The sequence below is a fragment of the Lolium perenne genome, chromosome 3 (genome assembly GCF_019359855.2).
Source record: "Lolium perenne isolate Kyuss_39 chromosome 3, Kyuss_2.0, whole genome shotgun sequence".
NCBI lineage: Eukaryota > Viridiplantae > Streptophyta > Magnoliopsida > Poales > Poaceae > Lolium > Lolium perenne.
Genome location: NC_067246.2, coordinates 127,473,881 through 127,489,918, shown reverse-complemented (window position 1 = coordinate 127,489,918; position 16,038 = coordinate 127,473,881). Strand labels below are relative to the sequence as shown.

The 16,038-nt window shown below is 41.0% G+C and overlaps 1 protein-coding gene across 2 annotated transcripts; it reads left to right on the top strand.

The window, feature by feature from the left end:
* The first annotated feature begins 612 nt into the window (after positions 1-612).
* LOC127342358 (la-related protein 1A) lies at positions 613-9,593 on the top strand. 2 transcript variants are annotated; one of them, XM_051368296.2, is made up of 14 exons: positions 613-1,205; positions 2,151-2,721; positions 2,814-2,976; positions 3,338-3,428; positions 3,525-3,596; positions 3,682-4,232; positions 4,792-4,861; positions 6,238-6,339; positions 7,309-7,622; positions 7,724-7,864; positions 7,974-8,037; positions 8,364-8,509; positions 8,603-8,707; positions 9,152-9,593. In XM_051368296.2, exons 1-14 carry the CDS (start codon positions 954-956, stop codon positions 9,339-9,341), a joined length of 2,832 nt encoding a protein of 943 aa, XP_051224256.1. In that variant the 5' UTR covers positions 613-953; the 3' UTR covers positions 9,342-9,593. The 2 variants fall into 2 exon arrangements, with proteins under 2 accessions (XP_051224256.1, XP_051224255.1); XM_051368295.2 differs by having other exon boundaries at positions 614-1,205; positions 7,721-7,864.
* The last annotated feature ends 6,445 nt before the right edge of the window (positions 9,594-16,038 follow it).

Sequence of the window (16,038 nt, the reverse complement as noted above, 5' to 3'; positions counted from 1 at the left end):
GGAAATTCCAATTGAGATATCACAAGTTTTTTGTACATATAGACTGCCATTAGGGAGCTATCATCCTGCAACATCAACAAGGCGACAGGGGATCAAAAGAAAAGTAGGAGGTGTCCAGCTAGTTGTGTATGACACCATTGCTCATGCCCTAAGTTTGAAATGCATCTTACACAAATTTCGAATTTCAAAGAATGAAACAAAAAATTTGTAGGTACATCTTCACGTGCTCGCTCATAAAGTCGTCTCTTAAAAAAATCGACTTATCATGTGACATGTGTAAAAAAAGATAAAATTCAATGCTAAGAATAATGGTTTTTTCACAAGATACATTTTCTCTTTTTTACAGAAATCACAAAAAATATAAGTTTTCTGTGAAACTTGATGAAGACACATCTGCTATGGAGATGTACATGTAAATTTTTTTATCAAATTATTTTAACACTTTAAAATATGATGCAGACCCGAGGGGAAGGTATCACAATCATCTCCCTGGCCAGGGTTGATGTCAGTGAGACATCCACCGTCAGCTGGGCCCAAACCCACCCAGACCCAGCCTCTCCCGAATCCGGATAAAATCTTGCTCAAACAAATCTGTGCAGGTCCCCATCCATACCGGAACTTTGCCCTTCCCTTCTCTCTCTCTCTTACCTCACGCACGCCCCTCCCACCCTCGCTCTCGCCACTCCAAAACCCTAGTCGCCCTCCGCGCCCTAAACCTTCCTTTTACCACACTCCCTACCACGCCGGCGGCGCCGCCGGCCCCATGGCTGCACCAATCACCGGCTAAGCCTACCCCAAGCTCACCTCAGCTAAGCTAAGTTCCCCCAACACCCCATCCCAACCCGCCCCATTACTCTCTCCCCTGCCTGCTCTCGGCGGCGGCGGGCCTTAAATCTTAGTCTCCCGTGGTCTCCCTGCTCTGTTCCGCGGTGGTGGGTGTTTCGGCGCCGGCGATGGAGGAGCCGAATGTGGGCGGAGGAGGGACCGGTGCGGCGCCGGAGGTGGTAGCGGATCCGGGCGGCCCCGCCGCCTCGCCGTGGAGGAAGACCACGCCGCCGCCCCTGGCCGGGGACGCGGCCGTCATGGGGGCCGACTCCTGGCCCGCGCTCGACGAGGCCAGGCAGAAGGTCGCGCCGGAGCCCGCGGGGAAGCCTGCGTCGGCCAATGCTGGCGGCGGCGACCTGGCGCCCCCATCTCCAACGCAGGTATGATACGTCAACTGGTGTGGAGATATGCTTGCTAACATTATATATATTGGCGTAACCTGTTTTCGCAGTCAATACTCGAAGATTAACGCTCTACCATTTTCATTATGGTACAAAATCGGTATCAGGCCTTCTTTTATTTACTTTCTAGTGTATGTAGGTTGTAATGGAATGGCCCGAGGTTGCTTATTTTGGTACATATATGTTGCCTTTTATTTTTATGCGACTAGTGTCATCTAGGTAAACACTTTTTTCTTGGTGACGATAATGCTTTGCTGTTTGTAGAACCAGTACCTATAAATTGCTTCCCAACTTTCTGGGCTGTGCTCAATTTGTCTGCCTAGTCTTCTTCGATTATGTTGGTAGTAGATTGTATATCCCATGGCAATGGAAGTCTGTTACTTGTCTGAAGGTAAAAATGTCAATAATAATCGCTATGCCCTGATGGTGAGGTTACTGATGAATGGGTTAAGTGAATATTCAGGATATCTTAGTATTAGTGATTTAGTGCTTGTTTTCTATTCCACAGTTGGGTTTCTGTGAATTTATCTGCTACCGCTGTAGCCATCACACTGTTCTTAGGATTTTGTTCAGTTTGACCAGCTAATCATACAGCCACTCTCCAAACAGTTCCCTAGCCGAGCCACCTACTAATGCACCCATCTTGCTTGTAAGTAAGGATTCATTCTTGGGCTGCTATCACACAGATGCCCTCTCTGAAAGGTGTCCCTAACTGAAGCACCTTCTTATGGCAGAATAGTTAGATAATGTTTTTACGGTGCGTTTTTGGGAAATAAGCAAAAAAAAAAAAATCTAAGCCTTTGAGTACAGATTTTCTGTCACTGTTTTATACAGCCAGTTTTCCATGCTGTGTTCCTATATGCATTCTTTCTGTACTATCCCTATCCTGATTTACTCTGATTGAAAGGGTGCAACTTCTTTTAGGCGTCTAACCGTATGCACAAGTTCGATGGCCACCACGGAAATATCAACAAGAGTCACCAAGCACATCATAAAAATGGGCCCAAGAGACGCCCCCCTGGTGCAAATGATGCACCATCATACCCGACACCAATGCCGTATCACCAACATCCAGGGCAGCCTTTTTTTTACCCTGTTCTCCAAAATCCGATGATGCTACACGACTATCCATACCAGCCTTTTGCTGTTCCGGTCCCAAATCGTGACCCAAATGTTGGCAAGTCTGGATTCGAAAATGCTACACCTCCTTTTGTTCCAGTTGATCAAGTTGGTGGCAATGAAGGTAACAGGCCAATGCCTCCACAGACAAGAGGAGACCCTCATGCTTGGCGTCCTGCTCTTGGTACTCATGGTGCTAGGCCCCATTCTGGCGTTGAAGGCCGCGGACATTTTAACCATAATTGGCATAATCCCCGGGCATTTGGTACGAGTGAAAACCCAAGTGTACCACATGGTGTTGGGCCAAGAACTTTTGTCAGACCAATGGCTCATCTGCCCCCTACTCTTGGGTACATGAATGGACCGTCCTTCCCTGGTAATGCCGTACTCACTGTAATTGCATCTCATTCCTTATTTGGTATGCTGCAGCATTTGATGATCTGTTATCTGATAATGTTCTTACCTCAGGGCCTATGCCTCCCATGTATTATTACATGCCTGCTCCACCCATGGAGGCAATGAGAGGTCCACCACGTTTTGTCCAAAATCAACCAGCTCCTCCACCTGTTTTATCTCCTGAAGCGGCTGAGTTAAGAGCTAAAATATTAACTCAAGTGGAGTACTACTTTAGGTAAATAATTATTTTCTCCTGTTTAATTCTATCCCGAGGTTTCCCTAAAGGAAGCATGACAAGCATAAATGAGCCTATGAGTTTAGCACTGTGCTGGTAAGGTTCTCATGTAATTTCAATGGGCCTGCTAAGTAATTTAGTTTAGGTATGCATGTCGCCATTCAGAATATGTGACCACAGATAGTCTTGTTTGCTTTGACAGTTGCTTCGCTATTATACAATATACATGCAAACATCGCTATTGCAGTCTAAATAGAACAATCTGACACCTGTGTGACATATCATGGATGGCTGAACGTGCTTTTAACATCATAGTATGTACACCATACAGTTTTGTTTACTCATTGTGGTGTTTTTTCAGTGATACTAATCTGGATCGCGATGGTTTCTTGAAATCTCTAATGGACGATCATGGCTGGGTTGCAATTTCAAAAGTTGCAGACTTCAATAGAGTATGCCTTCTATGCATATTTTGCCTTTTCAGAGATCATATTTTTTTCGTTTTACCTTCTAAAAATTGGTTCTGTTATTGCATGGCTCATTTGTAGCTGAAGAGAATTACGACGGATGTCCATCTCATCGTAGATGCATTGGCAAGCTCAAGTCTTCTAGAAGTTCAGGTAGCTATTTGTATATCGGCTGTTACTGTTTATGTCCTTGTTGCGTTTGGAATTGGTTTATCTGATTCTACTGACCAAATACCAGGATGACAAGATAAGGAGGCGCTCTGATTGGTCAAAGTGGGTTTCTTTATCTGGGACATCTGTTCAGAGTCCGTCATCTACTGCCAGTATGGATAATACCATGGTTGAGAGCAATACTGGCAGCTTCTCAAATCAGGATGCTTATTCTGAAGATCAAAAGAGCCAGCCTCATCCTCAAGATATTAAAAGCAACATAAATGTTATTGGTACTGACGCAATAGTTCCTGATGAACAGCTACGTAACAATGTACATAGCTCTTCATTGAATAAGAACTTCTCTGCCATCGCTATTGGTGGAAAGCCCAAGAGCATTTGCACATCCTCTGTGAATTCACGCACACATGAAGCTTCTTTTAGAACTGGTGATGTTAAAGTTCGGAAAGTAAACACAAAGATGAAAGTACCTGATTCTCAAAGCAAAAGAGGTTTCTGTAATGATTTGCAAAATGAATCCCCTAGCTTCAGTGGGGATCAAAGCACATTCATGCTTGATGAGGAACTAGAATTGGAACATGCGGAACATTCACGCGATGATATCTATTCACACAAAAGGTGAACTTCAAATGGTATACGGTCTAGGGATTTATTTCATGCATTATGATTCTGACTGTGTAATGTAAGTTGCTCTTTAAGCAACCGTGTAAAATCGTGCAATCATTCAGAATAGCTATAATAACACTAGTATGTCACATACCTTTGTGAGAGTAGACTGTATAGCTATGCTTCTTTGTGATCGATCTATGTAACATGATATATTACTGTTACCTGCGAAAATGGAAGGTAAATTAAGCTGCAAGCAATTTTTGGTTGAACTAAATATATGTTAGATGATGGATTTTAATGTCATTATGACACATTAGCGCAATAATATCATATTCAGTTCAAATTTTCACAGCAGTTAAAATGTTCTGTGTTGAATGCACATACGTTATTATTTTCATATTTGGGGTTCTAGGTGCCTGTGTATTTATTTTCAGACGACCAACATTTCATTTTGATTATTTGTGTGCTCTTTATATTGCTCATTGTGACTTATCATCTCTTATGTACATATTGAGCAGAAATTGTGTGCGAAATTGATTTTCTTTTGCAATATGTTTGTTTTAAGCAGGGTTGATGATGAGGATGACGATTTTTTTGTTGACGACCAAGAAGTGAATAGGCTAATAATCGTTACGCAGGTATGGTTTCAAAATATTCCATGCTCCTGGTTTTGTTTGGTGATTTGTTTCTCCCTAGGTTCATCCATTCTCATCCATTCACTCTGTTTGTGCTTGGAGATGAAGTATGAACCACAAACATATAAGCATGGTTTTAAAGGCGCCAAGGCGTCCCAAGGCGATGGGGGGGGGGGGGGGGGCGCCGCAACGCCTAGGCGCATTGCAAGGCGACGCCTTTGAGGCTGCCTTGCTGGAAGCAAAGCATCAGCTAGGTAGGATGAGCAGAGGCAAAGCAGGCAAGAAGAAGTGCATCACATACACACACCAGACACCACCAAGGCACCAAGAGAAGCTGTCATGGAAGCTGTACATTGTTTCCCCTCTGGGAGAGGGATGCACCAGTGGGAGGAGTCGCCAGAAGCTTGGCCAGAAGCTTGGCCGGAGCTGGGGAGGCCGGCAGATGAAGGACCAGCAGCAGATCTGGCCAGAGTTGGGGAGGTCGCGTGAGAGGAGCTCCCCCTCTCTCTCTTCCCTCTCTTTCCCCTATAGATGGCCCTCAATTTCCCTCCCAGCCCGCCATTTCTGTTTTCCCCTCCTGCCAGCCCAAAGTTTCCCGCGCACAGAACAGAGGCGTCCAGATTCTTGCAAGGCGGCGATTTCGCGCCTTTCGACGCCTTTGAGACGCCTTGGGCAGAAAACAAAGGCGACGCCGACGCCTTGCCCTCCTGGAACGCTCGGACGCTTAAGCGTCGCTTAGGCGACGCCTAGGCGATGCCTTTAAAACCATGCATATAAGTTGATGCACTTTATGTCACTTTGCTGTACTAACGTATTACAAACTCGAAGAGTTCGTACCTGGATTAGGTTCGCATATTTCAGCAAGTGATGTATGTGAGTTGCTTGTTACCAAACTTATTATATTTCTACGTTCTTGGCATTTGCTTTATGAAGAGAGGACTTTCATGCAATGCCCATTTCAGAGCATAAATTATATTTCTCATTTCTCGAAGAAACATTGATGTGGGCCTGAAAGTGTAAACTACCTATTAAATTGCTATTGTGTAATTCGCTGATATTACGGACCATCAACATGAATTAGTTTGTCAGATTTGGTACTGTTCTGTTTTCCATCCGAAAATATGACATTAAGAATCAGTTCACTTGATCGTCTACCTGATTCATTTATATTTTTAAGTGCTGCGGCCTTGTGGATTTCTGGTTATAGGTTGATAGTCAATCTCTAGCTGAAACTTCTTATTTTGATGTACTCCCTTAGAAGCTTTTGCTGATTGAATTGTCTTTCAGTATGTTACTAGTCAATGTGTTATTTGAAATCCTGTCTATCTTATATTCTTTCGCTATCTCCTGAGATCTTGTTTCACTTATCTGCCTCACAGGATACTAGATCAGAAAAGGACGACAGAACTTCCTCGAGTATATCTCAAGCATTTTCAACAGAGGAAGCATCAAAAATAAATGATGCCTTATATTATTATGAGGTGACATGTTACAGCGAAGATGTTTTAAAGTTTATCATTCATCAATATTGTATTTCCATTCTAGGAGCCAATAAAAGGTTATAAAATAGATGCTGTGTTATCTTGAGAACTGTCATCCACTCGTACAAACTTGTTACAAAGTTCCTGCTCAATTTTATACAAGTACATCAGCTCTGCTTTAGGGATGCTGTTTTCTCATGAATTTTCCATACGAAAATATGAGCTTTGACTTTTGGAATTTTAATGAACCTTATCTATCCCTTGTTACTTTAGATGAGTTGTCTGGTTAGAGATCCGTCATTGACCGTTCCATCTGAACAGTCAGATTCATCTTTTTAGTTGTTTTCTGATATATCTAACATTATCATTCCTTGAACATCAATAGATTAATCTGTTTTAATGTTTATCTTTTTGGGGACATAGCCAATACCTTTTGGGATTGCATGCTATTTTTAGAATTCATTTGTCAAAATATTTGTTCTTGAGAGTTGAGACGTTGATACATTTTCTAGCTATTGAATTTTAGTGTTAGAACTATGCAGTAACATTTAGTAAGGCAATGGTATTATCATTGTAAATGTTGTTAGGTGTGATGTTTCAGTTTTTGAGTTGTCAACAGCCATCTCATATTTCGGAATGGCTAATAAGTTACAGATTTGGTTTGCATGTTTGATATTTCTAATTGGCAATAGTTTGAAATTGAATGAAGTGTTGCAATAACATCTGAAAGCAGAAATTGTGCTTGAACTTTGAGTTTTAATCAAGCTGGCTTGGACCAGATTTGAGCTGAGTTGTGCATTTCTTGTTGTCTCCAAAACCTGCCCTGCTATAGTACTTGTGATAATCCTTCTATGTCCACAACAGATTTTATCATTTTGGGTTTATCACACATATATATTAAATTACTTGTCCAATTGTATTAATTTGGAACTGCTGATGCTAATATTCTATTGTTACTTCTGATTTCAGAGTGTACATGATCGGCACACTAATAATCAGAGGAGTTCCCAGGCTGATGCTGCAGACATGGATTCTAAATCTGGTGGAGCAAAAGGGAACCATGTTAGCATTGGAACTAATGGTATTGAAGAAGGTGGACAACCTATCCCGCGTAGGCGGCAAAATAAAGGCAATAGGAAGACACACACCTCACATAAACAGAGGTTCTTTGCTGGTAATTTTGCGACTAGTCCCAATAGCAGATCTCACTATGGTGGTATATCAGAAAGCCCCCCAAGCAATTCAATTGGATATTTCTATGGATCTACTCCAGAAAATCACAGGTTAGATTTGTAATCAGTTGGAGTTTTCCTTCACTAAAACTCAACCTCATCACTATTATTTCGTATTACCCTTGTTTGAGTGACTATTTATTTTTTAGTAGCTATAGAAGTTCAAAGCTGAGCTCGTCTCCTCATGGAATTCCAACTGGGAGCTCACCTATTGGTTCCGTGCCTAAATCTTTCCCACCGTTTCAGCACCCAAGTCATCAGCTACTGGAGAAAAATAAATTCCAACAACAAAGGTGAGTTTCTTCTAATTTCCTGTTAAGTATTACTATGTATCAGTGTCATCCATTCCTACCTTTCATCCGAAGATTGACATGGTGATGCTTTTGTTCTTTGCTTGTGTAGGTACAATAAGTTCAAAAATCGATGCATCGCTGAACGTAAGAAGTTAGGAATCGGGTTGAGCGAGGTGCAGCTTCCTCTCATATACTTCTCTTGCTACAGCAACTTTAATTGTTATTCATTGAAGAAAAACATTTTATAACTGAGTAATGTATCTATAAAGCGGGACAAATTTAACCGTTACTTTGAACTGTAATATTTGTTTTTCAGGATTCATTTTCTTTGGTTAACATGAGGAACTTCTGTCGTCTCATTAATGTTTTGTCGCTTGCTAATTATGTTTCGAGTTGGAAAATTATGTTTTGTTTGATAAATAGTATCATGCTCTTGTTATATCCTCAAAAGATACTTCACAGTTTTACTTACATACTGTGTGCATCCGATGGCGTGCAGGAAATGAATTCGCTCTATCGTTTTTGGTCATACTATCTGAGAGAGAGTTTTAATGAAGATATGTACAAGCATTTTAAGAACTTCGCAGTAGATGATGCAACAGCAAGTTACAGATATGGACTTGAGTGTCTCTTCAGATTTTATAGGTATGGACCATATACTTTTTTAATAATAGGCTTCTCAATCTTAATTACATTTTCTGTAGAGCAGGATCAGTTACCATTTAATTATTTTTGCAGTTATGGTTTGGAAAAGAACTTCCAGCGTAATGTATATGAAGATTTTGAGCAGCTGACACTTGAGTTCTACCAGAAGGGTGATCTTTATGGACTTGAAAAATACTGGTAATTGGCGGCTTTATTTGTTTGCATTTCCTCTGTTACTAGACTCTAATAATGAAATGCAACAGCACACACTCTTTGCTGATACTTTTGTTATGTATCTGTTTTTTACTCTCGGTGAAGGAATAACCAGTTGTGGCAACTCAGTGGTGTGCTTGCAATATCTAATATTTATTTACAACTTCATTGTTAGGGGATATCATATGTGTAACATAACACATACTTAGTAAAGTTGCTAAATGAAAGCTGAACTTTGTACTTCAAACTTGATATAGCCTTGGTGCCTCCTAATTTCTTACCGAGGAATCTCAAAAAGGGCGAATAACAAAATATAACTTCATGACAAATTCAGCTTGCTTACTTTTCTTTTGGCAAATTGGACCATTCTTTGCCGTTGTAAGGTTATCATTCTTTGCGGCTTACTTTTCTTTTGGCAAATTGGACCAGGGCGTTTCATCATTTCCGAAAGCAGGATAGCAGCCCAATAAATAAGCATCCAGAGTTGGAGAGGCTCCTAAAGGAGGAGTTCCGAACCATCGAGGACTTCAAGGCACGGCGTGCGGCACAGAAAGAAGCCGGTGTTAGTAGCAGCAAGAGTGGAGCGGCCGCAAGCCATAGCAAGGCTGAGGCTAAGTAGGTCCTACCTAGGCATGAAATTTTGGTGGCGATCCTACAAAGGAGAAAGTAGCAACCTTTTTGTTTGGTGTAAACTGAGGATTTGAGTAGACTCGTCCCTGTGCAGATTTTGCTCTCCCCTGCCAATACTTTTGTAGCCTGTCCAGGATTTTTTCTCTTCTTTTTTACATCTTCCTGGTACCATTGTGGGAGTTGTACATAGAGATAAAATAATTGCCTTCATTAAATAGACCAATTATAGAGTTAAAAGACATGATTGATGTCTTCATTGTTTGATTAGGTGCGATGTATGTCTAATTGTTGTCTTCTGTTGCAGTGGTGACTGGCATTGGTCTTTTGCTGCCAAAATGTGCACGACTGCTCTGTTGGTATTTTTGTGGGACAGTTATCCATGGCACGCCTAAAAGAAAAAGAAATATAGCCAAGCTTTCTGGTATTATCCGAGGACATTACCTGGCAGCTCATCCAACATTGTTTTGCTTCTCTGGCAACGGTCTTTGTATCTGCTGGAGGGTGTCTCTCTTGAGCTCCATGGAATATTATTGCTAAAACTTCGAAGAAACGGCCTACCTTTGCGCGTGAGCTATCTAACCCTTCAGATTCGAGGTGACCTATTATTCTGACTCCAAACTTGCAACATCAACGGTACCATTTTCTGCTATTGCTCAGTAACTTGGGCAAAAATGAGGATATCAGAATGCGGAGACCTCGTCAGAGTAGCTAGAGTTGCAAGACAGAGCGGTTGACAGCGGTGGAAATGGGATAAGAGACCTTGCCAACTTGGGCTTTTTTCTTGAGAATACACTCTAGAAGGTGTATTAATTGTATACAGAAGAAAAGACAAGACAACCGATATAAACTCCACCATGATGTACATTGTGCCATGTGGCTCGCATCCTAAGCAACACCCAACACCTGCAGCACCTCGCCACCCCACACTCCAAAACATTGGGCCCTTCCCAGGCAGCCTTGATGATGTTTTCAAGAAAATCACGACACGTGGCGCCTTCGCTGCCTGGTCTCGTGACCCGAGCCTAGAGTTTTCCCCGCACCCGAGAAGAGAAAGACACGATACACGCCATGACCACGCCCCCAAGGAGGTAGTAGTACCCACAGGCATCGCCGAGGCCAGCATCGGCTGCAACTGAGCAGGCTTTCACCCCGGCCATAAACCGAGTCCCCAAATCGTGCCCAAAGGGCCGGCTGGAACCTTGGTTAGGATTGTGCGCTCCCGGCTTCCGGGAGAGTTAATAGATCAAGTTTTGATTCTACATACGTCGAGCTAGAACTTTGTAGAACTTTTGATAGGTGTACCTCCAGCGTATGTTGTAAACCTTGTGGCATATGACGGTGTCGTTGATTAAATAAGATTGCAGAATTCTATCTAAATAAAAGTTGGAGAAATTTTAGTGTGAGTTAAGAAGAGTGGGCCCTCGGATCAAGATGCAACGGCAGGGAAAACTAGCTGAATTTCTGTGAAGCCTTTAAGAATTGTTCGGTACTTGGATGATGGCGGGTTGATCACATTGACTTCACGAATAAATGAATAATATACTCTGTTCTTTCCGGGCATGTGAGATCCGTAGTGTAAGATGGTGTTTCTTTTATTACGAAAATGCATTTTGAATGTTGATATTATGTATTATCTTCAATTATTTATGGTATGTAATGGTGAAGATACATCAGATTATACATGGTACAATTTCTCGCTGCTATTTGGCTAACTTCGGGATGCTGAATTTTGGAAGATTTTGACTCACCTACATGTGGACCCTCCAAATGATGGGTCCAAATGTAAAGTCGCCTCACTTTAAATCCTATAAAACCAGTCAATTCACCTCTCTCCCCCGTACCTTGAGGTGTCGACCGTTCTACATGGAGCAACAATTCTTGTCCGTTTTTTTTTCTTTTAGTGCATCATCATGTCATCATGCATCATATCACCCACAAGATTTATCAAATAAAATTATTTTTAAATAAAAACTAATTGTGTTTCCCTCTCATATGGTTTTTATAATAAAACCTCCAATCTATGTTTCTTTTCACAAACCCTAAACCCCCAAAACTATATGATAAACAAAACTAATTTCAAATAGTTTAAAACTTAAAATCGAACCTGGTTCTGTTTGATTTTTTAAAATAGTTTCAAACCAGTTTTCAAAAACAAAAGGAAAACCAATTTAAAAGAAAAACCCTAACTCTCCCTCCCTGGACCCTTTTCTTTCTTGGCCTGCTCTCTTTCCACCCGGCGGCCCAAGTGCTCCTCTTCTCCTCCCTTCCCTGGCCCAGCTGGCCCGTACGCCTTCGGAGAAAAGGTTCCTCTCGCTCGTCGTCTGTCAACACCTGGGTTTTTAAGTCCAGATGCCTATTATGCCATTCCTTGCAATCCCAGGAATATTGTTTTTGCGAGACATAATAGATTGATATCACAACACACCATTCATTACAACACATAATAGTCTTACAACAAAGGATCACATGATCCAGTCTTATTACAATAATAGTTGATCTATTGATCAATTACAAAACACATAGCGAAAGTGAAGTAGCGTGGTAGTAGTCCATCTGTTCCACAGGCAACTGTTGACATCAGGAGTGGTCCTAGTTGTCGTAGACGTCATGCTGTCCTTCTTCAGGGTTCTGATACTCCTCTTCATAGTCTGGCCATTTGAATAGCCAGGGACACAGCCATGAGTACTTTAAAGTACTCGCAAACTAATACTAAGGTAAATACTATCGACTATAGTAAGGGGTTCTAAGCTCTAGTTTCATTGCATAAAGCCAGTTTTATTTCATAAGCACCTTAATAATCAAAGCCTCTTCGTTTTCCTAACTTAGCTCAAGTGGGAACATTAGTGTCATTCCCACCACTATGTTGTGATTCAAAATCAAAATCACCTTTCAATTCAAGTCACAAGTCACCATTCATATTTTTAGAAAAGTTCTGATGACGGAACAGTATGGCCTTTCCAACTGTCCATGACCGCGGACGCGGCTATTCGAATAGGTTAAACTCTGCAGAGGTTGTACACTTGTGCCACAACAATTGCAATAGTTCGTCAGGGGTAACTGGTCCTGATTTATCGTACGCAGTACGCGAACTACCAATCCTAACCTTTCATTTACATACCCTAGTATAGGCACCTCTCCCCATGAGCTTGGCCTCCCGGTGAGAGCAAACGGCCAAGCCGGGAACTGCACAGGGCTTGGGCAGGACATTCACCTCATTTCACGTCATTTCACTTTCAAAAGAGGCAGCCTTGGCATAACCCCTATGACGCTTGTTCAGAGGGAACCCATACTAAAATACATAAGTTTCCAGTTAAGCCTTACCCAGATTCAGGTATTGTGGGGGTACTTAAGAATTGAAATGGTATCGCATCCGAACCCAACCATCAGTTTTGGTAAAATTCACCAAGTCATTCACAAGTCATATTCACCTTCAAAATTTCTCAATAGAATGACTCCTCATTCCAAGGTTTTCAAAGTCTTTTCATTTCACAAGTTCCCAACTAGAGTAGTCACTTTTAATGTTTAGCACTAGCAACTAGTTATGAGGGGTGCTAAATAGCTTATAGCTTTCTAGGCTAAGGGTGATGCTCTTGTACTACTCCATAACTAAACCCAAGTGAATCATGAATCAAAAGTAACTTTGATAAATAAAATCCAATAAAGCTTGTAAAGTAAAAACTTGGGATAGGATCATAAAGTAAAATGTAATGGTGCCTTGCTCTTGTAGAGCTTTGCACTTTGCAAGAATATGAGCTTGCAACAATATAACTTGCATTAGTCTAGCTTGCCTTGATTGGGGAGGTGATCAAAGTTCTCTTCTTCTTCCTCTTGGTAGAATACCTCCTCTTCTTGATAGTCTCCGGTACTAGCGTCTATAAACGAATACGAGGATACAATCACCAAACAATACTTAGGTAGTCTTAATTAGCCTTAATGGCTCACTCAAAATGATCTAGCATCCTCACTTAACATTTATTCAAAATTATTCTAGGGTTTTCCTACTTAGTATAATTTCCTCTCATTGAAATGTGGATTAGGGTTTCTATTTAGTTCTTTGGAGAAATAATTTCCTCTCATTGAATCTTCTTAAGATTTAATCTCCTCAATTCATAAATGTGGGATCATGTTGACCAAGGTCAATACTTCACATTTATCATTTGAGAAAAATGAGTTAAATGAGATTCATCATCTCATGAAATTTGAATCCTATTTGATTTAATATCCTCAAGTGAGCAAATATGAAACCATGCAACAAGGGTCATCAAATTACTTCATACCACTTGGGAAGATGATTTAAATGAGGTGCTACACCTCATAGATTTAAATTCCTAAATTTGAAAATAATTGAAATGGGCTAGTATTGACTACATAGCCAATTTTTGATTCTAGCCCATGATCATGTACAGAAACCCTATCGTATTTTTGCATATTAAATTAGGGGGGGTTTAAATGTGAGTTATAGCAATTGGATTCACTTCAAAATTCATTAGGGTTGATTTTATAAATTTATTTGAATTCTGAAAACTCCCTGACTTGTTAGTTTTACTATTCAAATTTCATAATAGTTCTAGGGTTCAAACCAGTGGGGTTAGCTAGATAATTTCGTAAGGATTCTAGAACATTTTAAATCACCAATTTTGGACTTGTAGATTTGAAACTATTTAAATTATAGCAAAGACTGGTATTGAATTTCAAACTAAAAGAATTAACCAAATTCAAATAAAAGGGCCAGCACGGGAAACTTAACGGGCCCGAATGAGTGAGAGGGAAATGGGCTAGCCCAGCTATGATAGCGATGCACACGGGCCGCCTGACAGTAGGGTCTACCTGTCAGTGGCGTTTAAACGCCGAAGCGGTACCTTTGATCGTGGGCCACTAGATTAGAACGGCGATCGACGGTCGAGCGTCGTCGTCGTCGGCGGCGAGAAGTTTGAAAACATGTATGATCTTCACTTTGCTTTATGGTTGCAACTTGTCTCCTCTATTCTGGTCAACCTAGGCAGAGTCAACCTTAATGGTCAACATCAAAATTGTTCACCTTGACATGGTCTTGGATGAGGTGGAAAGAGTTGACTAAGTTTAGTTTAAGAATCTTCCAAACCAGGGGTGCAAAGTGGGCAACATTTTATAAACTCCAATTTTGACCATTATCATATGTGACAAAGATTTGATTTTTCCTTTGATTTGATTTGTGTTTCTTTGATGCAAAAGTGTTTGTTATTGATAGATTAGTGTTTCACAAGCAATGGCACAAGCAATGGTGGCCTTGGTTGAAGATTTGCAAAGTTGGCCAAAGTGTATGTGAGTGAAAATGGGTATTTCTCCATTTCTTCTCTTTCTCTTTTATTGATATGGTTTTCTCTTGAATCAAAAGTGATTCTTATTAGTTTAGGAACATTTCCACATCATTGAAACAATTCCAAAAGGCCTAGTTCAAAGATTTGCAAAAATGGCCATAAGCACATGTATGTGATGAATTGCATTTTTCTTAATTTCTTAATTTCCTTTTCTTTGCTTCACTTAGGCATGGTATAGGGTCCATTTAGGGTTAGATGGGGTTTAGTGTTGTTTTCAAACCATTTGGGGAAAGTAGAAGGGCATAGGTCAAAATTTGGTAATATGGCTAGGTGCCACATATGCCTCTATGCCTATGTTTATTTGATTTTTGATTTGATTCTTCTTGACCCAATTGATGTTGTTGATGGTTGAAAGGGTATAGAGGAGTGATCCAACCATTCACCACAAGTCTTAGGGTCAAGATCCTCAAATTCATAAATTTGCTATTTACTCTCATATGCCTCTATGGCATTTTTATTTTCTTTTTAAGTTCCTTTGTTTCACATTGGATTTGGTTTGATAAGCACTAGGTAAGGTTTATTAAGGTTTTCCAATCCTCTAAACAAGGTAGAAAGGCCTAGGGTAAAGTTTTACAAAAATAGCCATAGGCACATATGCCTTTTTCTTATTTACATTCTTTTTATTTTGTTTTAACTTGGATGGTGAAAAGAGGGGTGAGGTTTAGGGTTTAGGATGATTTCAATATACTTCAACAAACAATTATGGCAATAGCACAAGAATTAAGCATGAGTACTATGCATAGCACAATTTGTAATAAAAGTTTTTGTTGGTCCCAAAATTTGAAATAGGGAAATTCATTTTCTCTTTGTTTGAAAGTTTGGGATGTTACAAACCCTTCCCCCTTAAACAAATCTCGTCCCGAGATTTTAAGAAAAGTTAGGTTCCTAAGAGATATTGAGCAATTTGATTAACAAGAAAACATACTTGGCATGGCCTGAGGTGCTTCCTGGGCTTCAGTGGCATTCATTTGGTAGAGACGGCCGTTGTGGTTGTTCTGGTTCCTTCTGCCTGCGAAGCGGCGTTGTTGCTGGGCAGGTGCAGCAGTATTGGGGGCAGTCTTGGCAAGTTTCTTGGGGCATTCATTTGAGTAGTGGCCCACAGTGCCACATTCATAGCAGGTGATTGTTGCCTTGTCCTTTGGGGTGATGGGGGTAGCATTGCTCCCAGTCCTTGGGGCAGTATTGGTGTGGTTGTTGTTCCCATTGTTGTTGTTGCTGTTGTGGTGGTTGTTGGTGTTGTGGCTGTTGTTGTTGTTGCCTCCGGGCTTTGGGGGTCCTCCGTTGTTGTTGGTGTAGTTGGGGCGAGAACTCTGAGCAGTTGGCTTGTTG